General features: G+C 40.4%; 1 protein-coding gene across 1 annotated transcript; it reads left to right on the top strand.

Annotated features, from left to right (window-relative positions):
• Positions 1 to 74: 74 nt before the first annotated feature.
• On the top strand, positions 75 to 22,831 carry ANKRD60 (ankyrin repeat domain 60). The gene is made up of 4 exons (XM_068700433.1): positions 75 to 1,399; positions 2,138 to 2,268; positions 3,805 to 3,970; positions 4,479 to 22,831. The coding sequence occupies exons 1-4, from the start codon at positions 1,219 to 1,221 to the stop codon at positions 4,760 to 4,762; spliced, it is 762 nt and encodes a 253-aa protein (XP_068556534.1). The 5' UTR covers positions 75 to 1,218; the 3' UTR covers positions 4,763 to 22,831.
• The last annotated feature ends 1,855 nt before the right edge of the window (positions 22,832 to 24,686 follow it).

Raw genomic sequence — 24,686 nt, 5'->3', positions numbered from 1 at the left:
CTCCCTAGCAAAATTAACTGCTTTCCTACACCAGGGTTGAGTGTGGAATTCATCATGCTGATGATGTGAGGGGGAGACTGGGAATGAGTAATCAACACCTGGCTGGTTGTTTTTTCCTCTCATATCGGAGTCTTCTGTTTCTTCTGCTGCTGCAGTTGTCCTTTTGTTCCTTTCAGACATTGACTGGCTGCTCCACCCTGTGGTCTACAACTTCTGCCAAGTGCTGCAAAAGAATAATGACCTTCCTTTCTTTTTCTTTGCATGATGCAAAAGTGGGGGGAATAAACAGCCCCTCTCCCCCACCTCCTAGTAAAGCCTACCCACACACTTTGAGGTAGGACACAAGACCCCGGTGAATAAACTGGAAACACAAATGGAACAGCCATGTGCTCTTTTTATGACACATCAAACTAAACACGTTTATCGTGACCTAAACCTGAACAAAGAAAACAGGAACATAAAATATGGACAGCTTGGGTATTTACTGGAGTTACTGTCTTGTTTGTCTACTGCTTTCCTTTCAAGTGCCTGAAAGGGACCTGCAAGGTATGGCTACCTGAAAGGAGGCTGCAGCAAGGTGGGTTTTGCTCTCTTGTCTTATGTGACAAGCGGTAGGATGCAAAGAAACAGCCTCAAGATGCAGCAGGGAAGGTCAAATTAGATGTCAGAAAGAATTTATTCATTGAAAGCGTGGCCAGGTATTGGAATGGGCTGCCCAGGGAGGTGGTGGGGTCACCATTCCTAGAGGTATTTAAGAGATGCATGGATGTGACACCTGGGGACACGGTTTAGTGGTGGACTTGTAGTGGTAGGTGATGGTTGGATTTGATCATCTTGCGTTTCTGTTCTAACCTAAATGATTCTGTGATTCTAAGTAAGCTTGTGTCATCCCAGTGAAAATCAAGAAGTGGTCAAGAACAAAGAAATCCTCTGTAATCATCCTGGTGCGTTACTTTGTCATGTTCCCGGCTGTGTTCATACAGGCTCTTCCATCACACAGGCAGGTTGTTCTTCTGTGATGTCACTTGGTGCTGCTTGGATACTGTACTGTGCTAATGGTGTACAGGGGTCTACCCTCAATGGCATGGAGGGTTCTGATGATAAGGGGAATGTCCAGGGAAGGGAGGGATCACGACTGGATGTAGACTCTGTCCTTGTAACGACAGCAAGCTTTTTGTAAGAGGGAAGTCTTATAAACTTCTAGTCACAAACAACTTGATGACCATGTCTTCCTTGCCTCCAAGGACTTTCGGTGTCCGCCTTTGTCTGGCAGAAACTAATGAAATGTTTTCCCTGCCTCAGTGCCAGAATGACTTGACTCTGAAGAAGCTTAAGTCCCATTTAGAATTACTGACTGGGATCCCCCTTCATTTCCAGCGGCTTCAATACCTGGATGAAAGTGAGAACGCGTAACCTTTGGGGTTTGTGGAGGTTTTTCATTGTGTCTCTACCTGCTAGTTACACCTATGTGTAAGTCCTGGGTGAGGGTCAGAATTTTTTCCTCCTTTTTGCTGTACTGCAGTTGGAATTCAGCTCTTGACTTCACTTTGCTTCCTACTGCTGACGGGTAATAGTCTAATCAACAGGGTCTTCTTAGGTTAGGAATTGCAAAAACTGACCTCTAAATTCCTGCTTAGCCTTGTTGGTAGTACTTGGCTGACTTACCTCAGCCTGGCATAGCTCTAGCAAGGCTCTGGCTAACTTCACAGTTGGAGTTGTGTGGAACAGTGTTTCTGCCCACTGCATCAGAGACTGCATGGTGCTGGAGAACTTGGTTTTGGAGGTTGCAAGCGGGGAGGTTGCAAGCAGAAAGCTGATTTTGGAATGAAGACACCCTGTGTGCAGGGATATTTTCTCCTATGGTTTTGGTACTTAACATGTTAACTATAGCTGTCTGTGCGTTACGACCATATTATCCCAACAGCGCTATACTCTAACCTTTTCCAGGCTGGGAGGATGTCTGTTTTCATAGTTCTAGCACAGTGGGACCTAAGGTGTCCTTGATGCGTTATGACAGCAAAGTCAGAGAACATGGACATTGTTAAAAAGAATTGTCACTTTTTTTTTTCTTTAAGCTGGTCATCGTCATCTTCTCTGAGGATATGTTGACTGACTTTTATTGTGTTACTCCCTACAGTGGATCTGCTAGATGATTCTACATTTAAGGACAATGATATTATCCGTGGTGGAACAATTACGATGCGCATCTGGAGACAAGATGGCTGGGGGCATCTTGTGGCAGCTGCTGCAAAAGGAGACACTGTGAAGGTTGACTCTGTTACTTTGGTGAACGAGTGGGGTGTGCTGTCTGCAGAAATGCTGAAAGCATGTTGCTGAAGGGCTTACGTGCTTTTATAAAGGAAGAGTTCATAGAGAAAATAGCGGGAAAGTCTTTAACGGAAGAGACAAAAATTAAGTAGGTTACGTGTGCTTCTTGTAACAGTGAACAGTGAAAATCCAGGATCAGGAGCCATTCTGCATTTCTTGCACTTCACCTGCTGAAAGCTTACAGACCATCTTGATTTTGCAATACTGTCAAGTCTGATTAGTAAGACAGCTTTGTTTTCTGTGTGCATGGAATGAATCGTTTCTGTGGTGCTTTTATAGAGGGCATGCTGCTTTCTTGATTTAGGACTGAAACGTTGTCTCAGCAGAAACTCAAGGTACTCTGATTTGTACTGTAAACCTTCAGGCCCGAACAGATGTGATCGTGAAATATCCTTTGGTGCCTTTCATAAAGAACCATTATCTCTGTTGCCCTGGCCAAATTCCAGCTTGGCTAATTACATTCTGTTCCTCTGCATTCCCCCAACCATTGCAAATGGATACCACAGGATTCTTCACTTCCTATCATTAACTGTTGTGTAGTGTTGCGGTTCGTTGGTAAGCAGCTGTTCTGCCTCGTGCCACAAATGGTTTGCATTTTGCTATTGGATGAAGTTTTGCTTTTTTTTCCCATGTTTTGAGTTCCCTGTGTATTAGAGAATCTTCCTACTCAGTGTAGAGCAGGAAGCAGAAAGGTGTGCCACAAAGACAATAGTCTCCTTTGAAATGAAAGAGATATTGGAGACAAAAAAAAAAAAAAAAGTTTGACACTGTTGACTTTCAACTGGAATAAAAAAAAGAAAACTGTACAGCTGCTCTACCAATGTGCTTCCACTTACTAGATGAGGAAACCATGGTGCACTGTGGAAGATGTAGTCCAATGTGGAAATGACTTCTCAAGAAGAACAGCAGTGTAGCAGCATGAGGCAACTGAAAATTGTTCTGAAGAGGCCTCTCAGCATCCCTTAAAGCCAAACACATCAGTTCTAAACAAAACAAAAAAATCACAAAACTCTTCCTGGGAAAGAATACGATACAGGGCCGAGTCCTGAAGTAGTCTGAGCTGTCTGCTGGAATTAAGGCCTGAAGTCTTGCTTAGATCCTAAGGACCTTGTGCTTACATGGGCAATACTGTCTGTATTCTTCCCCCAAAAGGTTGGAACCTGGCCAGTCTCCAATAAATTTAAGAGAGGGACAGGGACTGTGAAGACATGGTTTTGATAAGATTTTGTGGAGCTCAGTAACTATATAGAAAAGGAAAACCCAAATTAATGTTCCAAGGGATGGCTGTGAATAAATGTCATTGTATGTTATTCTGCCTTATCTTGATTCTCTAATATAAAACAAGCAGGTGTTATTTAGGTGATCATAGAATGATTTATGCCATGTGCTAGCATACCTGATGTGCAGATACAAGACTTCATAAAGAATCAGGTTACACTTCTGAAAGAGGCTAAAAGGTTTCTGTTTGTTCTGCAGCTGGCCCATCTGGGAGTTACAGAGGATTTTGCTGGCACCACACCGTATGCAGAGATACTGGGACCAGAACAGAAAAAGGAATGGGTGGCGCACCGAGCTTTTGTGGCACTGTTTGTTGCCAGCCACAGAGGTCATGTTAGAACTGCCACGTTTCTCCTGAGACATGGTAATGTTGTTAGATAGAATGCTTCTTCTCTGGCTGTACCTGCATAGCATACCATGCCTTTCTGCTCATCAAGATCATAAAATAGGGATTAATTGGGTAAAATTCTGTATTTGACATAGGGAATGTATTAAGCCCATCAATCCTAATGTAAACATTAAAACAATGAAAACTGTTCTTGCTAGATGTGATGAGTTTGCTCTTAAAGTAGGTAAATTCATAATGCAAAACAGGAGTTACGTTTTCTTACTTCCCTCGAGTATCATTTATTGGCATGCTTGTTTTTTATCACTCCCATGCAATGTTTTATCAGCTTTTTAAGAAATAATAGAAGTGCTCAGAAATAGAAGAGTTGCAAGCTCTAGTTCTATAGCTCTGACACTTGAGTTTTTTGATGCTTTGCAATTTGCCTTTCCCCCAAATCTGCGTTTGCACGACGGGCAGTCCTTTCCATTAGTTACCTCCTTTTTGTGAGCCTTGTCACACTCGGACTATGTGTGTCTCTTTGCAGGTGCGGATGTGCATTCCAAAACCCCGCTAGGAAGGACTGCCCTTCATGTAGCTGCTGTCATGGGCCGCTGTGACTGCATTGAGCTGCTCCTTAGCTGTGGAGCACGAGCCCTCGACCCAGATAGTGAGGGACAAACTGCAGTGAGCCTCGCCCGCCTGTGGGGCCAGCAGCAGAGCGAGCGCACGATGATTCGCTTCAAGTGGCAGAAGAAGTCGGCTGCTGCTGTGCTGCCCTCCAGTTCTGAGAGTCTAGACATGCAGGAGATGTCTGGCCACGCGTCCTAAAATACATATGGCATAACTTGGTTCTGGCAGGCTTCAAGGGACAGTGACTTTCCCAAAGACACACACTTCAAAGATAGGTCACTAGGTGGGGTTTGTAGGGTTTAGTTATGAAATAGGGTCATGTACTGGTGATGCTGCAGTGAAGATGACAGCTAGCTTGACAGCAACACTCGCAAACACACTCCTAATTTATAGCTTAACTTTTTATAAAATTGTTCCATGGCCAAACTGGTCATTTGGTTAATAACAGCTTGTAGGAGAGCTCGAGGCTGTCTACAAGTTCTTTGGAGTGCTTCTTGCTAGGGTAATTTCCTAATAGTTGGCAACAGACCAGAGTGATGTAGTGTAATGGGTATTTCAGGGGACTGGAAATCCCTAGATCTTTAATTCACTTCTGGCCCTGACTGGCTTTATTGCCTCTAGCAGATCAGTTAAGGGTTTTGTAAATAGGGCAGTTGGTCTACCGAGGGAGGGTGCAGGCAAAGTTAATGTGCATGGAAGTGGCTAATTATGATTCCTCAGAGTCAAAATTGGTGCTTTCTTAGAACCTCCAAAATATTAAGCCTCAGGAACTTGAAGACCAGGATTTCTTCAAGTCAGTGACTTGCTGTCCATCTGCTTTCAAGTATCCCATGTTTCTGAAATGCTTAAGTAAAAATAGACCTCATGGTCTTGTTACATCTCTGTGATGAGTAGAAGGAAGATGAGCTTCTGGTCTGTTTCTTGAGGGCTTATTAGTGTCTCAGTGCTCCATCTTAAGCAGTTTCCATTGTTTTGCTTAGAGAGACTTGGGTGGATTTATTTTATTTTTTTTTTTCCTGAAGAGCTCAACACTTGACTTTCACTTAACCGTAGAAGAGGCAGTTCTCAGTGGGACGAGCACTTATGAGAACTTGGCCCACTCAGTTTTTTGCTTGCAAAGTCCAGTGCACAGCCCGGAGACTCTACAAATAACTAACGTAAGGTTTTTTTTTGGTTCCTTGTGTCAGAGGTGGTTTTTTGTTGTTGTTGTTTTTGTTTTTCTACTTCAGTGCCCGGCCACTGGACTACACTGAACCAGGAATGGAGACAGAGCAATGAAAACCATGGATTCACCTTCTAGAGCAATCTAGGAAAAAAAAATACACGTTTACTGCAGCTTTCTTTTGTAAACTAAAAGGGGTGGTGGCTGTGCTTATTCGTTGGTATTGTTTTCCTTGAGTTTAAAAGGCTGCAGCCGCGAGGGAAAGCAAACCCCTGGCTGCTTCTTACCGTGCCTTGGAGTCGCGCAGCGCCTGCAGAGCCAAAGCGCGGCGGCGGCCGGCAGAGGGAGCCCGGGCACCGGGCACCTGGGGCTGCGCCTCCCGCTGCTGCTCCCCTGCTCCTGCAGCTCGGCGTCCGTTCGCAGTCCAGCTCTCGAGTTTAAGATGACAAATAACACCGAATATCCCAGTTGGGAGGGAACCACAAGGATCATCGAGTTCAGCTCCAGGGTCACCAAAGGACCACCCAAAAATCAGACCGTGTGTCCGAGAGCGTTGTCCACGTGCTGCTTGAACTCCAGCAGGCTCGGTCCTGTGACGACTTCCTTTAATTCCTTCTTTTAATAAAGTCTTAAAGCAAGGTTCGGAGCTTCAGGCTGTGCCAAGTGCTGCTTTGGGAGGGAGGCAGTTCCTGTGGGAGGCCGTGCGGCGATGCTTATATGTGCTGACATCAATCGCAGCAAACGAACGCAGGTTTCCTGCTGTGTGAGGGGAGATTTGCAGGGGATCATCCAAAGGAAGTTCACTTAAACAGGCCTTATGTTGATTAGTAATTCTATGTGATTCAAATAGATGGTTGATATATAACTGCCTAGAGAATGACAAGATCACAATTTCTATCAGGGTAACCAGCAGACAAGATATAAACGATGCTGTTTCTGGTGTTGTGCTGAGCCTTTGAATATTGCAAGCAGGATTATAGAGAAAAGTCTACAGAAATCCTTTATTCTTTTTTTCTGTTGTCTGTCTAGACTGTGTAATCCATACCCAAGCTTCTAGAAATGGGGAGAGGTTTTGTAGTTGCTTTTAGACATAATGCAGCATGCCGCATAATTCTAGGAAAAAACAGACAGTGTCAGACAGAGAGAACTGGGTGACCTCAGGAGAAGGATGCCAGAAATGATAGAAAATTATGTAGTAGATGAGCACGTAGTGAGGGACAAATAGCAAGTATTTTTTACTGGTAGCTGGAGACTCGCCCTTTGGAAAGAACAGAACTGAAGTCACCAGTGCATTGTGTCTGGGAAATGGGAATGCACCAGTCCAAAACTGTACTGGGGCAAGTTAGAAGAGAGTGAATGGCAGGGCGAGTCCAGCACTGGAGCAGTGCATGCAGTTCTTATTCAAGAAAGCTGAATTCAAGCTATGTGAGACCCCTGAATTAGCCAGGGGAAATGAGAGTTCCTCCTCTTGAGAGGGCTGGCAGTGTAGGGCAGAGCCAACAACAAAAAAGCATGCAAGAGGTAATATTACTCATTATCTAAGATGGCATGCTTGGGAGATTTAAAATAATAAAAATAAAAGGTATTTATACTGAAGGGAACTGCTGGGATAGTGAAACCAGAAATCAGAATGCATTGTGTAGCTCTTGGTCCGGAGGAGGGGCAAGGCAGAGAGACCTAACTAAATGTGTGTCCCTTAGGAACCCTTAGGAACGCTGTTGTGTGTTCGAGTGCTGTGCCACGCTGTTTGGACTGGGTGGCTGCATTGTTAGATGCTGATTTTATTTGCCGCAGCACTGTGTTTGCTTAAAGCTTCTATTCCAAAGATATAGATGAAGCAAATAATATTGTCTTAGAGTAATCAGCTACACTGTAGTGTGCAGCAGAATCAGGGAGACAGCACACTGCGAGACAGACCTCACTCAGACTGAAGTGGGGCTGTTGAAGAAACTGAGGCTCTGAATCCTGAAGTGCATACTCAGTTCTGGAAGTACTTCATAGATGAGCTTGAGAATTTGAGTTCTGACTTATATAGTATCAGGAACCCTTGTTAAGTTTCTGTATTGTACTGGTGTGCAAAAGCCTGCTTCTAGAAGAGAAGCTGTAATAACCTGTTCAAAGAAAGGAAACAGACAAGAAACAAAAGGGTTGTGCATTTAGTGTGGCAGTCATTGCTTTCTCTTCTCCATGCTACAGCAGAGGGAAAGGATCAGTCTCCAGAAGACTTGAGTGAGGATTTGTTAATGAGCTTTGGGATCCTCACATGAAGGAACAGGGAGGTCATTATGAAGAAGAAAAGGCATCAAAAATGCCTTGAGTCTAATTAGGCCCAGAGCAGGACAAATGTCACAACTGTCTCCTAATATTAAGAAATCCAAAGCAACTCTTTTGGAAGGACTGTGATTCCCCTGGATGCAAAAGGCAGTAAGTTAAATAAAGATGACAAGCGCAGCAATAATTCATCACACTTTCTTACTGTTATCAGCTTACCCCCTTTCCTTGCCTGGGCAGACCCCCAATGTTGCTCACAGCCATCGTGATGGCTGCTGTTCCCCCAGAGCCCTGAGCAAGCTAATGCTCAACAAGCCTGAAACAGTGACTGCTGCTACTTAGAAACAGGCACCGTAGCCAGGGACAGCCTTGGATGTCTGTAATTTCAAATATCATTGAAATGTTCCCTAAATGCTTCCCCTTTCTCCAGAAATGTTTCCAACTTTACCTGATTTACCTGAGTTACATCCCAATTTGCTTTGCTTATGTTTATTTTATTCCTCTGAGCTCCCGGTAGATGGCTGCTGCAGAAGAGAAAGGCTTGTGCTGTTGCCCCAAGTGATGCCATGAGGATGTGCCTACTGGTGAATGGATGCACCTATGGAGGAGCAGTACTGCAGTGCCTGTGTTGCTGCTTTGTATCCTGAGGCTGCCAGGTGAATGTCGTCTCCCTGTGTAATGGGGTGGATCCCACTCATTTGGTCAAGAGCTGTGCTTTGCTTTAGGCAGCAGGCAATCATCTCCCTCTGCTCCCAGTTCATAGCCCTGAAACCTCCTTGGTGTTAAAGTTCCTTTCAAGGAGGACAGAGGCCACTCCTTTTAAAATCTGTCCTTTAGTGATGGAACTTCCGTACTTGTATTGGTGTGGGTCCTTCTAGACTCAAACATATCTGGGTAGGCTTTGTGTGCTCATGTGTGGTATCAACACTCCTGGAAGCCTAATGCCACTGTTGATCTAGTCTTACTTCCAAAATATCACCTACAGTGGACCTCCCTGTGGAGGCTGGATACTGAATCCTGAGAGTAAAAACCTGTGATTACTTTGGCATTGCACAAAGAATTTGTTAGCTCAGTGAATTTTTAAATAGAAAAAAGAGCGAACTTGTTGTTATACCTGTTCCAAATTTATCTATAGACAACAGTAACGCAGAATGCTGTGGCAATCACGACATTCATTTCTCAAAGTGAATCAAATGAATAGAAACTGTTAAAAGCTAGAGTACAATGTAATGCATAAAACCCAACAGACATCAGGAAACTTGTACTGATTGGTCTCTTAGATGTTGTTTTCCTCTTGCTTGGGAAAGAGAATTGTAGTCAGCTTGCAATCTCCCTGACATTGTTCATGGAGGAAGCAGACAAAAAGTACCAATGAAATAGAAGGCCTGCAATTTAGTTAATTTTATGCAAAACACAATCAGCATTCAGACTGGGAATTACCAAGCAGAAATGTATTGATAGAGAAACCAAAATATTCTCTGTGCCTAAATGGTGAGATATTAAAATAAAATCTCAAGGAGACTCCTGGAGCTCATGTAGCTGTAGGCCAGAGAAGATGCAAAGGTGAAGTCTGACACTGCCAAAGTCATCAGGAGTTCAGTGAGACCATGATTTAATCCCTGACACCTTAGGCCATGCATCTACGTGGTATGAATCAGGGCAGTACTGGTGTGACAGAACCTTGTTATCAGTAAGAACAAAGAGAAGAAAACTTTTTAGAAATGTGATTAGAAGATTTAGAAGTTATTGCTTATGAAAATGGTTGTAAAGAGTCTAGCATAAGCAGGTAGCAGAGGGGGAAAGAGCAGTAAGGAGGGTGGTAAAGGACAGAGAAATGGAAAGAACTGCAGGTCGGCTGGGGAATGTGATTATGAAGGGGACAGTTTTTCAAGGATTTGTTTCTAATCTTGGAGACCTGAATTGCCGATGGTGGACACTGATGTTTCATCTTCCATTTTACTTAGTTAACTGTAATGCTAAAATGCTAAGTGGACACCAAATGTTTGTACAGAACAATGTACACTTCTCTTTCCCAAACTTCATGCATTTCACGGTAATTTTTTAATTAATCAGTCTTTGTACCTCTTAACTCCTTAAAGTCCAGTGTGCATAGTCCCTCTCTGTAGCACCTCTGCCTGTAGCAGAACCTATGTATGAATGCTTTCTCTGCCTTCAGTTTTTCAATTTGCAGTGTTCCTTGCATTTTAACCACCAACTGCGTTCAAAGACGACCAGAAGTTCGTTGTGAACTCTGCCTGAGGATCATGTTGACCATTAATATTTAGAAAGGATAGTGGTTTACACAGGGGAGCCAAAAGCTATAAGCTTTCTAGTACGCTTTCAACATCTAGCATGCTTCCAATACCGTTTAGGTTGGTTTGGTGCCTAACCTACGCTGCAATTGAGGTTAGTGCTTTGGTTTTCTTTCAAGTTCCAGTTCCCCATGTGCTGTTCTGTTTGCAAGATTTTCTTGACATAACCGTCTGGAATGGTTTGCTGGTGTTTTGCTAGGATTCCTGTGTGTTCAGAAGCTAATAGAGGAACTGTCAACTTGAAGGCCCATCTTAAAATATGGCCCTACTGGCTTGGGATAAGAAACACAGAGATTGCTTGTCCAAGCCTCTTCCGTGGAATTCGTGACGCTATTTCAATTCCTTTGGTTTCCAGTAACCAAACAATTATTGGGGTCAAGCAGAAGTCAAGGTATAAAGATTCATCACTATGAGCTTCCTTACTTATAAGCTGGGCCATATGTTAGAGGAATGATCTGGACTTTAACAGTGGTCTTCTATCTCTTGATGAGTGTTAGTATGCATAATTCAAATGTACATGTGTTTGAATTCCAGCTTATATTGATTGAATTGCTCTATGATAATAAACAGGATAAATAAATCAGATGGAAGTAAAAGCATTGATGTGCTCTGTGGTGATGGGGGGATTAAATTCAGTGCTGTGCCCTTGAGCAGCATGTAATTTCAAAAGTGCCTCAAATATGATGATGACATAAAATAAGGCTAAGGAAGCTGGAGAGGCAGAAGGACGGGACAGAGGAACAAAACAAACTCGTTCAAAATGATTTGGATTTATTAGGATTACAGGCTGATAAGTGGCTTATGCAGTTTATTGTTGGGAAGTGTAAGGTAATGAGGCCAGGGGACTGCAGGTAATCAGACTCCAGTCAGAGTGAGAGCAACGTGGAATACAGATTAGAGCATGGCAAAAAGGGCACGCGGCACTGAGGGAAGTCGTTTCTAAGGTGAATAGCTGTCTTGATGCCTCTTTTCTTCCAAAGCTCAGCTCTACAGCTGTGCTTGCTGCATGACTGAGAAACTGCTGGCCCTGCTAAAGAAGCTTCTGTTCAGCCTTGTCAACACATGAGCTCGCTTGTAAATGAGAGATGGGTTTGAAATGCTTTTTGCTCTTTGAGGATCTCCAAATACAGTTATACCTTGTTCTGGGAGCCAAGTAAGTAAAGCAAAGAGGAAGATGGAGGGAATATAGCCATGTCAGCATGAATCACAATGACAGTCAGGCCTTGTCTAGTAGTGTAGAAGCAGCCAGTAATCCTTTCATGCTGGTTTGGACAGGAAAATTTTCTCCAAGGGCTATGAGATGGGTGCTTGCTAATTGCAGGTGAATGGATGAGAATCTAGCTTTTGATGTTACAGGAAAAGTGAACTGCGACTGAGCTGCTTAATATTAAGTTGATCACACTGACTTTAGAAAAACAGAAAAAATGTAGTTTCAGACTAATGAGCACCTTGCTGGGCAATAGTAAAGCAAAGAGAAATTGGTGAATCTTTCAAGTGGCTGCTAATCTGGAGGTAGATTCCATGGTTTTGAAAGTACTTGTGCTATTCTGGTTTCCATTCCTTATCTTTAGTTCTAACATCTGTCTTCATCTTAAAATGTTTCTTTTGTCTCCTAAATTGCAAACTTTGGATTTTTCTCACTTGGGGCCAAATAGCTTTTGAAACCCAAATAAAGGCAGAAAAAATAAATGTCTTAATTCTGTTAGGTAGCACATTAGCCACTCCTGCGTAAAAGTGCTTTCTCAGATTTGACCCATATCTCTAACCATCAATGTTACACTTAATACCTAGAGCACACCAGTAGCACATAGAACTCTCTAAGTCCTCCTTACTTGATGCTCTATCAGGTGGAAATCCATTTTTGTCTAGAAGGGTTATGTTTGCAGTAGTTGACTAAGGCAGTGAGGAGCTACAGGGAAAACTGAACTGGGAGGAACAGAAGCTAAGGTAAGTCATGAATGAGAACTTAATCACAAATCCCAATGCTTATATCATATCAGAATTGAGCCATGAATGTAGAATGGTGAAAGATTACTTGGGGAGTAAAGAGATGCACTTGGAATTTTTCCTTTTCTGAGTCTCTTCAGACTTTGGTGGCCTCTAATTAACATGCTGTCCCATTCCGCGTCCCTGTCTGGGATATCAGAAGCATACTGGATGAGCTCTAACGTGCACTCTGCACCCATCCAGAGAAGTACATCTTGCTGTGACTCCTTAGATTGTTATTATAATAGTAATGAAAGAATGGAGGCCTCTCTGTATTTATGCTTCACGTTTCTTTTATCCACTGGTTCTCCACAGCAAACGGCCAATGTTAGAATCTGCATCCTTGGAGTTCTGTTGTCGGGTTGGGCTGTCATCACACGCTTAGCTAATACCCTCTAGTAATTTTCTTATTCACATGCACACTTAATGTCCTTAGTCATTAGACTGAAAAATGTTAGCCTTGTCATAGTTAGTGACTGGAAGCAGAAAAGTCCATTTAGTTCTCAGGGGAATGGATTCTAATTTTCTGCTTGTCAGAAAGTGACATTTTACATATTTTTCTCTCTCCCCCTTGTCCCCCCCACCAATTTAGTGCTAAATTTAAATGTGTGTGTCATAGGAATAGACTTTTTGTCTGTGCTAGACACCCCAAAAGACTTGGCTGGTGTCCAGCATGTGAGACTCTTGACCAATAGCTACTGCTAGAGCTCATTTCATGCACTGAAGAGAATGGGAGGTGAGAGTGAAAAGTTAGAAATAAGAGGTCACTGCAGAGGGCACATTAACATTGCATGTCAGAATGCATATTTTTCCCCCTGGAAAATATGGATGAAAAGCAGCTCATCTGGAATAAAATATCCAATGAACAAACAAATTACGCTCATCAGGCAGGCTCATACTAATATTTGTCATTAAGATGTGACACCTTCTATGTAATGTCACAAACTACTGGGAGCCTTTGAAAAGTGTACTGCTTGGAAGGCAACTTGTCTGCAGATATTGAGTTCACTGTTCTATGAAAGGGAAATAACTTGTGTCTTGAAAAATGGATGGCGTTTATGGCAAAGAAAAATAATCCTCCCACAGATTACAGCTGTTCTTTGCATTGTGCTGGTGGTCTTATCTCATCAGTGGATATTTTATAAGTGTTTTTTTTTTTTTTATACATTTCCATAAAGCTGTTTTGAGAAGGACATTGTGTGCTGGGAGCTGGATGTATTTTGTGGAAGAGATGCCACTACAAAGAACTTAGAGTCTAAATTGAAAAGATGGGTGAAGTGAAAATAAGGGATGGTTATTCCGCTTTTTACAGATGGGAACTGAAGCAAGAGAGAGTGACTGTTGTGGCCAGTCACACTGGGAGTTCATGGAATTGCATCCTGATCTTTGAAGTCCAATTCCAGTATCTTTAGCTTATATTGTCTTTCTGTTTCCTTGCTGCTGAATGTAGGTTTGATATGCACATGTGTAATGAGCCAAACATGTTCTGCATATGTTTAGCCATATTCTGACCTTAGGAACATGAACCAAGCTTTTCCTGATATAGCTAGGAGTGCTTTCATGAGTGGGCTTAACCAAAGAGTGCAAAATAGTATTGGCATTTAGTTTAGGAAACACCTCATGGGCTTTTGATGGAACTGGTGATGCTTTTTTTTTTTTTTTTGTGATAATTTATAAATTACAGGTAATAATGCCTGTGTAATAATTAGAGATTCAGATAAAATTCAGAGATGGTTTCTGAATCTACACAAACATTTCCAAATCCTTTGTGTGGGGGGGAACTAAATTCCTCATTGTCCTGACTGATTTTTCCATTCTCCTTACTTAGGAAATATGTATTTCCTGTGCAGTTCTTTGGGCATGATTTATACATTATAATACATGACAAGTATATGCGTGCATAGTTAGAAGGGATAATGAAGAAAAGTAGTTGATGAAATTGAATTATGCACAATAAAATTGTAATTTTATAGAGAAGTTTGTAGTCATCAAGAGAGAATGAAGCTTGCTTGTTTACTTCATGTTGTGAGAGACCTCAGCTGGAACTACAGTCTTACATGCTGTAATACTTTATGATGTCTCACTGTAATTAGAAATTCTTTTCTAACTTTATTTGATCTGTTTATGGGCATACCCTGCCCTGCACTCTCTTCTTAATAACTTCCTATCCTTTTGTGCTATTCTGGACCTGTAGACGCTACATCAACGGTTATCAAGGCTTCATTTAAGGAGCAATTGTGATTAAACATGGCTGTAAATCCATTCTCTGCAGTTTGGACAGATACGGCCCTGCCTGCAAGTAGCAGCTTGATTACAGGACCTGGGAGCCAGCTGAAGTCTACATACAGAGCTCTTAGAAGCACGGACAAGGGGAGGTTCACGATGGAGTCCAGTTCTGCCAGACAGTAGGTCCAATATATTTTATGTCAGACATCCAAAAGCCACCAGATTTAGGTGAGAGCAGAAAACCAACCTCTTGGAACCTGAGCGATTGGGCAAACGCTGTAAACTGGATGTCACCTCACCATCTGGGGATCATTCAGTAGGCACAGGCTGATGAGGCAATGCTGTGTACTTATCCACTTTTTCTACATTAAAATTTTTGAAAATCACCAGTAGAGAGCCCCTTTTCAACATAGCAAGAGATTTGGCTCACTGGCTACGATGACCCTTTCTCATATGTGGATGCTTTTGTTATACCATGAACACTGTCTGCATGTGCATTATAGCTCCAAAACAACCCTAGCAATACTGCCAAACACACACATGAAATGAATATAAAATACATTCCAAATAATTGCAGTATTTATGTAATTTTGCCTTCAGTGTTTCATGAAACCTCATCAGATTTTTAACTCCAGCAGAACCAGTAAGCTGATAGGTGTACACAGCAGCGCAGAGCGAGGCAGAGCCAGCCTGGTAATGCCTGTCACCATTGACAGTGACTGACTAGCAATGACTCCAAGGGTATAAATGAAAGGAGAATTAAAAGCAGATTTAGGGAATCCTTTTTCTTTCTTGAGTCCTTTAAGTATAATACTGCACAACTACAACTGAACACAAAGAACCTGTTTTGTTCTGAGCCATGGTGAGAGCTGTTGAAATTGGTCTTTTCTCATTTGCATACAAGTCAAACGATTGAGGGCATAGCTCCTAGGACAACAAACATCAGTGCTTCCTGAGAGCAGCACCACTGCTGCACCCACTCACCTCTCCTGTGACAGAAGCAGCACAGCCAGCCTGGTTTCTCAGCACTTGGGGTTAAGCAAAAAGGGCTGTTTTGTTGTTGCTAGCAATGTGTCCTTGCACAGAACTAACAGCCAGAAAGGAAATGAGGTGGGGGACATCTGTCTGCTCAAGTGAAGGAATAACCCGTGTCCCTCTCCAGCCTGAGAGCCCTGCGACACTGACACTACTTGGTAACTATCTTGGCTTCTGCTAAGAGAAAGTAAATGTGCGGGGATTGTTCTTTAAGCAAGTGTTATGCTAAGATGGAAGCTGCACTGCACATAATGGGGAGCACAAGAAATTACTGTAGGTTTCATTTAAATAAAAAGGATATGGCTGTGCTCTCGCAATAAAACCATAATGGCTGCGTAGTTTTTCCAGACAAGGACTGTAGCTTGCTGTTTTTTTTTGGGCTCTTGTTTTGTTTTTGTTTTCACTCCAGCTTTTAAGGATGAGAATGTTGTGTCTGACGCATGTCAGCAAGCAAAGGAGATTCACTAGCTTAGCTGGGTTCGTCTTGCTCCCCTGTGAGGAATAAAAGCGTTAACTGTCTCTCACTTCAGGAGGAGAAGGGGGAGTGTTTTCAGCCTGCGAGAAGTGAGAAGGCATTGCCAGGTTTAGGTCAAGCTGGAGCAGGGGGCTGTGTGGCACTCTCAGCAGGACAGATTAGCTGGGTGTCACACGGCAGCCTGGAGGCATCACGCGGAAAAGGCAAGAGACAGAAGCGTGTGTGCGCGCGTGCAGGGTGTGGGGGGTGAAGGCTGCCATGTCTTGTTTTGGTGCAAGGCTGTTCCCTACAACAATGATCCTTCTGGAAAGCAGACTTGGAAGATGGTTTGCATAAAGAGCCTTTGTCAAGGAAGCAGAGAAAGAAAATGGCCACTACTACAGTTCCTGCATTAGAGCTATTTACAATGCTGTTGTCTGAGCTGTTAAAAACATTACTTAACAAGGTTCCTGAGCAGTCATATTTAATCCCAGTCTGGTGCCTACAAGGCCTGATCCTGCAGTCAATTGCACCCAGTGAAGCTGGAGCCATATATCTGTAAAGGACTGGGGGAAGACAAAGGATTCTTTCTGTTCTGTTTATTTCTACATGGTTGCATCTATTTTTATGCTTTGAAGTTCTTAGGTTTATTTCAATCACAGGTTTTTCAGTGAATCATATGAAGCACAGCAGGGGAAATATGCGGGAAAGTGCCAAATTCAAAGCTGAGTCAAATGGGTAACACACACACCCTGGGACCACAAGGTGTAGTTTACGTTAATAAAAACACATCATATTGATTCATCATTTCAGACTTCAATATAACTGTGTATCTGTCGCGCCTCCTGTCACCGGCCTGTCACCAAAACAGGCTGTATAAGGTTAGCAAATAATAAAGAAACAGTAGAGCTTAGAATAGAGACCTGGTCGGCTGGCTCACAATAAAATTTATAAAAATGTATCTCCATTATTATTGTTCATTTTCTAGCTTAGCGATACAATTCCTTCTCTCCATTCCAAAACAGTTAAATGAATAGATACAAATTTGACAGTTCCTAAAATTGTAGCTTGCCTCATTATCGCAATGCGTGCAATGACCACAGGTTTAAAGATCTTTTAAGACTGAGTGAATTCAGACCAAGCCCTAGCTTCTTCAGTTGAGTAAATTTAGTTTTTGCCTGTGCCTTATCTAGAGTTTAGGATAGGCATCCAAGTATTCAACGGTTGTGATGCCACAGGGCTTTAGATATGCTTCAGTATGGTTTGTATTGCAACACAGAAAATGTCTGAGGAACACGTATGGAACCCTGAGACGCTGTTTTCTCGGTATTACAAAGACATTGGAAAGTGGCACCAGAAGGAATTTCAAATGATCTTTCCTTGTAGCCCTCTGCCTGCGGTAACAGCAGCTTACACCTCTATCATGTAATAGTTTTTTGTGGATTATTTAAGGAGTTAATCTAGTATTTGAAATTCTACTATTTATTATTGTTCATTTTAAATTGTGGAGAAATGAAGCAAGAAATTGGATAGAGTTTTCTTAGTTTGTTACCAGGAAGTGCAGAACTTTTATACATTTTTTACTGAAATTAAAAAAGAAATTCACCACTCCTGGGTGAAAAATGATTACCTTTTTCTCAGCTATCCTTGAAATCCTTAGCTTTTTGTTACTGATGCAAGTCAGGAGTAATAAACTTAAAAGATATAAAAGATATGACAGGTAATTATCCTCAGAGATACTCTTTAAAAAAAAGCTATTTTAATGTATTGTACCATAATGTACCTAGCATGCCGTAAAATGTAACCTCTATCATGCATTTCCAAAGAGCAGGAAGTCTGCTTATTCTAAGCTCAGTTTTTTTTTCAGATGCTCTCATCTCTTACAAAAGAAAAAAAAATGCACCAAGAAGTAACAAGCAGCCTTTGATCTATAATTTCCTGTGCTGTTGCTAAACAGTGAATTTTTGTACTTGTAGAAGGTTTACTAAGGTTGTGTAATGTTACTTTTGAGATCAATGTACTGATTTAAGAATAAATAAATCATTAAAGGCTGGAAAAATCTTACACTGGGGATCAGACATAATGATGCTTTTTGCTAACCTGTCTTAGAACCTTTTGAAGCTGCAGTGTTCTGAAGAACACATTGCTTTGTGTGTCCAGCCTGAACTTTGTATGCTATGGTAAATACAGCTGCATCTGCTTAAATGAATAAGAATTAAAATTAACCTGCCGTGTTTACTTTTATGTCTGATTCCATCTGATCCTTCTTCTCTGAACATCTGGTGAGCTGCCTCCCGGAATGCTGAGATGCTGTCCGTAAGATAGTGTGTGATGGCCAGCTGAAGCCGTGGCAGTTTGTGGATGGAGGAAAGATAAAGGCAAGTGCTTCACAACTCTCTTCATGGATAAAACCCCCAGCTTCTCTGCAAAACTTGTCCTAGGTGACCAGTGGCTTGCCACCACTGAATGGTTTTAAATATTTCAGACTCTGTAAGGGCCTGTAAAACCCAGTGTTTGGACTCATAAGCATATCTTTAAAGGTGGCAACATCAAAGTCTTTAAATTGAGATTAAAAGCAACCCTGTGGTACCATTCAGGTTATATCACAGAGTTTACCAAGATAAACCTTAATGAAAATAAGCCCACTACTGAGACAGACAAGGAGTAGTCTTTTAATTTCTTTGACCTGTTCTTTGTGTAACAGAGCAAGTGTTGACGTGTGAGTAGTCTGAAACCCTAAGGTCAAAAAATCTCCAAATCATCTGACTTGGACAATGGACATTGGACCTGGACAATTTGACAATGTCCATTTCCCGTATTGTGTTTCACTGGTGCAACATGAATCAGATTTTAGCAATTCCTGTGCTGTTTTTGCAAAGTTTCTGGTTTTGTTTTGAGTATTGCTTCACTGCTGGTCTTCTCCATGTCTGACAGAGTAGACTGAATTGGTACAGTTTTTTTCACTGGACCCGATCAGTTTCACAGCATAACGGTATCATTTTCCAGAACAGTTCAATTTATGACACCATAGTCCTATGAAATGGTTTGACATGCTTTCAACTAACAACTTTTCAAATAACAACTTGATGGGATGTGAAAACCACAGGAGTCAGGAAGGAGGTAACAGTCAGCAAACGGCCCTTATCTATCTTGCTACACAGACACTTATGCTTGCAAGGGGAACTAAATACAACACATTTAGGAACATAACGCAAGGAGTGACCTGGACTGGGCTTCACATGGGAGCAGAGATTTTGTTCTGGTTGACAATGACTGTGTTTGGCTAGTATTTGCTGTTTTGGGACTTTATGAATGTGGAAGAAACCACAAAGAATTCTTCGCTAAAGGAAACGATGTGTGTGAATGCCTTAGATCTCCAAAAAGGAAAAAAAAAAAATCACCTCCCCTGTTTTGTAAGGCAAACAATCTCAGAATGAAAGTTACTTCAGGCTGACAGAGCAGCCACAGCAGGAACTGGAGCCAGTAATTTCTGCACAAATTTAGGACTGTAGTAGGTATCCATTAGGGTAGTCAGAGCATGTACCTTTGTAGCAATGTCTCATGTAGAATAGCAATTAGAGTCATTCTCTAAGTGGCCACATTTTACAGCAGCTAAATCAATTGGCCGTCCACATGCTGTGTGTGATTTTCCTTTTGCATGTCTCAAGACTTACAGCAACATTTCTATGGTGACTGCAATTTGACCAGTGCTACTTACACAGAATCACTATTTTACTATCATCTGATCAAAAATCTTTACTTTCTGCTGCAAATGCATTTTAAATAAATTTAAATCTTTCAAATCTGAACTCCCTGTAAAATGTCTTGTATTAATTGAATTATAAATAGCAAGTGCTTGTTCTATGCCAGTTCTAAAAACACAGAAAAGAACACATTGTGAAGTGCTGTTTTTTTTTGCTACCCAATTATGTTGTTGATAAAGCAAGCACTTCTGAGAAAGATAATTCTGATTTCATAGTTCTTCAACTTAAATGGAATTGTCATTTAAGACTCTATTATTATTTCATCACACTCCCAGAAAGGTATAACCAAGCAAAAATCCACAGTAGCAAAAATGCATGGCTGACCTGCTTTAATGTCTTGCTGTGCTGATTGTGTATCAAATACACATTTTTTTTTTTTTTTGCATATGCAATTCTGAAAGCGTACTCCATAGGTTTTCTCTAAAAATAGCCTGTTACAACGAACTAGTTTATCTGGAAACAATAGTCAAAAAATAAGATGGCCTTAGTTCTCTGAAAAATTTGAGTCAACTATGGAGGAATTGGTAAGTCACTTTGTTAATATGAACCATAGGCCACCAAAAACATTATAAATGACTACACCAAATGAAGCTTACACTGGAGCATAGAAGACATCTAAATACACTATCATCCTGTTTTCAAATTCTGGTGAAAAATAAAGCACATAACTTTTTATATACGTTTAGAAACACCTAATTCTGCTCTGACTTGCACAGAAGCAGAAGCCTAAGACACTTACGTAGAATTACAATTCTCTTGACTTTTGCTGCATTTTTGAAGTGATTTAATTTTGTTTTGAAGCATTTTGCCAGTGTGTGCACTGAGTTCACTAACACTGTCCTGACCTTGGAGATAGCGTGATATTTTACAGTGTGCAGTGACATTTATGTGCCCAGCTTGGCTTCAATAAATAGGTTAATTTCCACAAATTAGATGCCAGCTTTGAAACATTACAAGGTGATTTAATAAACCTATATCAGCTATTTGGATTCGCAGCTGAGGCAGTTGACTGGGCAGTCCTTTGTCAGTTGCAAATCCAAACCAGCTTTTTGGGCTGGGAAAAGAAATAGTCAGGTTTATAGTACCAAAATCCCAAACATTAGGATCAGCAATTGATTGATTTATGCTATGGGAAGTTTAAATTGTAAGTAATACTCCGTACACATTCCCCCTTTATATTACTTATATAAACAAGTATAGAAACCTAGTAATGAAAATAAAGCATTTAAAATTTAAATAAAATATAGTTCTTATAATTATCTTGCTTGTTCAGTGAACAGTTTACATATGTTATAGTTAGTAGCTAAACTGCAATTTAGTTTAGATTTGCAGAGTCTGATTCCAAGTAATTCTTTATTCTGATTTTAAAGTAATGTGACCGAAGTTAGTTCTGCTATGTATTCTCATTCTTTGGTAATCTTTCCAAAGGATATGAGTCATTTCTCCATTATTTGTAAAGAATATGGAAAAAGTAAAATATTATTTTGTGGGCATTTGGAACTGGATATAAAAAAAATAGGCGGGATGTTGATAACTGTGAGTCATTTCTTGGGAAGAAGGAAAGAGCAAACACTAGCTGCTGACCTACTGCTATGAAAGCCATGGACTTACTGCTGACTCAAGAAACAGATATTGATTGCTGCAGAGAACAATGGAGATCTTGTAGCAGTAAAGAGAAAAGCCTTTCCTCTTTAAGCAGTAAGGAGTATTAAGGAACTGCCTGTGTTAATTTCTTGGAGGCTGCTATTTGTTTCAACAGTCTTCTATTTTAAATGTTAGCCAGCTAGAACTAGAACCAAATAGCTGCTACAACTAAAGAGGCTCCTTCTGAGTTTTTAGAAGTCCTGGTAAACCTTCAGGTAGGTAATGAAGAGCAAGACTGAACTCTACAACTCTGAGACAGCTATACCAGTAACTCCCAGCGCAATCCTCTACTGTTATCAGATATGTAAATACATTTAATGTAAAAGGTACCTTGTGACACATGAGAGAATACTGCACATTTCTGAAATAAATAGGTGGCACATACATCACATCATCCATTTCACTTAAACAGATATTCCAGTGCTTTGCTGATAATGCATTCCTCTTATGTCCATTTGCTTTGCTAACATCGTACTAAAAAATGTCTATCGTCTTCTTTATTAGTATCCAAGGGAACTATGTGCTTATTGTAAACCAAAAATCTCGGATCTCTCATCACTGACAGGAGGAACCAATTCATAAAGGTTTATCAGACACTGAGAGACAAGATTGATCTAATGCTCATTCCAATGCTCATTCAGCTGATATTTTGATTGATTTTAATGGCAGGTTATCCCTGAAAGTTTCATTAAGCGTATCATTTGTACAGTATGGAAAAGTATTTAATTTTATCTCTCTCCATCATTATATTATCGATATAATATTATTATATTGTAATGTGCTGTGTGGTGTGGTATGTCTGGTAAAAATGATACAAGTGAGATTCCACAAGCTTGCCAAATCTAAATGCTATGTAACAGACCTTTCAAACAAAGAGTGAGTAGTTGATAGCCTGAAGAATGTCTTGTAGGTTACTCAAGAAACTACTGGTACTGTTAATGTCAGTTGTTTTTTCTTTTGATGTCTACACAAATATTTCTGAAAATAAGCTTGCCATAAGAAATTATTTGATAACATGTTGTTGTTTTTATGTAGAATGTGTTAAATGATGCATGACGATGGATGGATTTAGAAATTTTCAATGCAAGAAAATATTTGTAGTAGGCCAATTTAGCTTCTATCTTTTTTTTTTTTTTTTTTTTTGTAACTTAGTTTTGCTTAGAAATTTATGCTTAGAAACTTGCATTTTGATCAATTAATTGAACAACTAAAAAAACTGCTTTGATACCAAAACTGTTTTTTGAAAGTGACTTCATTTTGCTGAATGGCTTTTGTATGATTTACTTAAACCAATCAGGCAACTCCACTGGAAAGAATTTAATTACTTACCTAAGTACACAAACTGCCTGTAAAGCATGCACAACATAAAAGACAATGCATTTAATAATTATGACTTAACTAAACTTATGATTTGCCTGTTTGTTTTGTGTGTTGTTTTTTCTTCAAACTACAGTGGGTATGCTATAATGAAACCTGATAATTATCTTTTCTGGAGGTGGTAGTTTGGGATTTTTATTTTATTTATTTATTTATTAACGAGGAAAGCTTCTTTCCAAATATAAGGGTGCAGTTTCATGGCAACTTGAGACAATTTAAGTTATGCCTGCTACTGTCCTCTGCACCTTCCCATCCCTTTCTTTTATAAAGGGGTCTCTTTTATGCTAGCTCAGGCATGTGAGCAACTCTGTAGTGAGCTCATTCAAAGTGCTGATCTAACTGAAAACCAATTCTACAACACAGATTCCAATACTGGTAAGTGATGGATTAAGCAGCAGTGTAGGAACATATCAAGAGTATGGCAGTCTGTATCTATGTTTGAATAAGCTGCTGTGAAACTGAGTCTGAGTGGAGGCTTTCACAGAGAAACAACTGAAAAAAACAGTGCTCTGCCATTTCAAAACACATTTTTTAAAAACTTTCAATAAATATTTTAAAATCACACCATTACTAACAATAACAAAAGAAGTACCTGCTCTCTTACAATTACATGAATTTATTCATTGTTGCTTCTAAATGAATCTGAAGCAGTATTAACAGCCTGAATGCTACAGATTTCAAAAAAATGAGCAACAAGTAAAATGCTACATTAAGATGTTCACACGTTACCAAAATGACTGTGGACGTTTAGATAGATTTCAAAGGACAAATTTTTAACAGTCCAGTAGAGAACATTAATTTAGGAACACAAGTGGATCTATGTGCCTAATTGTTATTTCTTAATGTCAGTCAGAGGGTTCACATGGCCACTTCAAATCCTTGAAAAAGGTACCTTTGCTGCTTTGGATTTCAAAACAACATTCGAGTTCCAGCCCAGGAACAGATGATCTCCAGCCAATAAATCCCTGGGTAGTCTTAGGTACTGGAGGAGATGGATTCACCTAGAATAAAAGTAACATATAGAATTCAATAATTAAAAGATTTTTGATTGTTATTTCTGTCATGTAACATCTTTTCTGCTCGAGTGGATGGAAATGAGAGCTTGTTAAAAATAGTGGTTTTAAATGCAATCCAATGAATTAATATCCTGAACACACACTGACATTAATGGAAAGAAATAATAACTTCAAAAGATTGCCTAGTTGAATGCAAGTTTTATTTAGCACACAGAATGACTTATAAGTTAAAAAGTCCTTAGGATAGTTTAGGTCCTATTCTATAGCAAGGCACAGGGTAAGACAGAAGTAAAATGGCCAAATTCCAGTGAAGTAACTTACTTTTATCTACCACTCTTTTTAATAATTCTTTTAGTACCTCAATTGGTGTGTATAACAGGAAATTAAAAAAAAAGTTATTAAGTAATATATGTTAGCATACTTTTATAATATATGTATATATATATATATAGTTTTGCTCAGTATGTTTCTAAGGGCTTTACTGGATTTACATAATTAGAAGAATTTAAGCTTCAGCTTTAACTTTTTTTCTTACAGAATAATAATAATATTTAAGCTCGTTAACATCTCTAAACAGGAAAAACAGCATTTTACACTTGATGCAATGCATTTGGTAGCAATGCAGCTATGAAATAGTAATTTTGTGGCCAAATGCTAAAGATATTACTGACTAAGCTGGCTTTTTCATCCAGAAGTACTTATCCATCCCACTTTTCTACTTTAAAAGATGGGTAAGCATCAAGTTAATCTGCAACTAATCTTGCTAAAAAGGAAACACACCAAAAGCCAAGAACCTCTGTTCACTGACTGCTGTGCTTGCTTTGGCTGAATCTTCCCAATCGGGCATGTTATATCATTTTAGCATCTGGGGACTT

The sequence above is a fragment of the Anas acuta genome, chromosome 16 (assembly GCF_963932015.1).
Source record: "Anas acuta chromosome 16, bAnaAcu1.1, whole genome shotgun sequence".
NCBI classification, from domain to species: Eukaryota; Metazoa; Chordata; class Aves; order Anseriformes; family Anatidae; genus Anas; species Anas acuta.
The sequence above is the reverse complement of the archived record's forward strand: the minus strand, read 5'-3'. Positions and strand labels throughout refer to the sequence as shown.

Bases quoted from the DNA above. Each gene is read 5' to 3' on its own strand.
- ANKRD60 (XM_068700433.1), top strand. From the start codon at position 1,219: ATGACCATGTCTTCCTTGCCTCCAAGGACTTTCGGTGTCCGCCTTTGT. The intron at 1,400-2,137 runs GTGAGAACGCGT...TACTCCCTACAG, and splicing joins GCTTCAATACCTGGATGAAA to TGGATCTGCTAGATGATTCT. The intron at 3,971-4,478 runs GTAATGTTGTTA...GTCTCTTTGCAG, and splicing joins CACGTTTCTCCTGAGACATG to GTGCGGATGTGCATTCCAAA.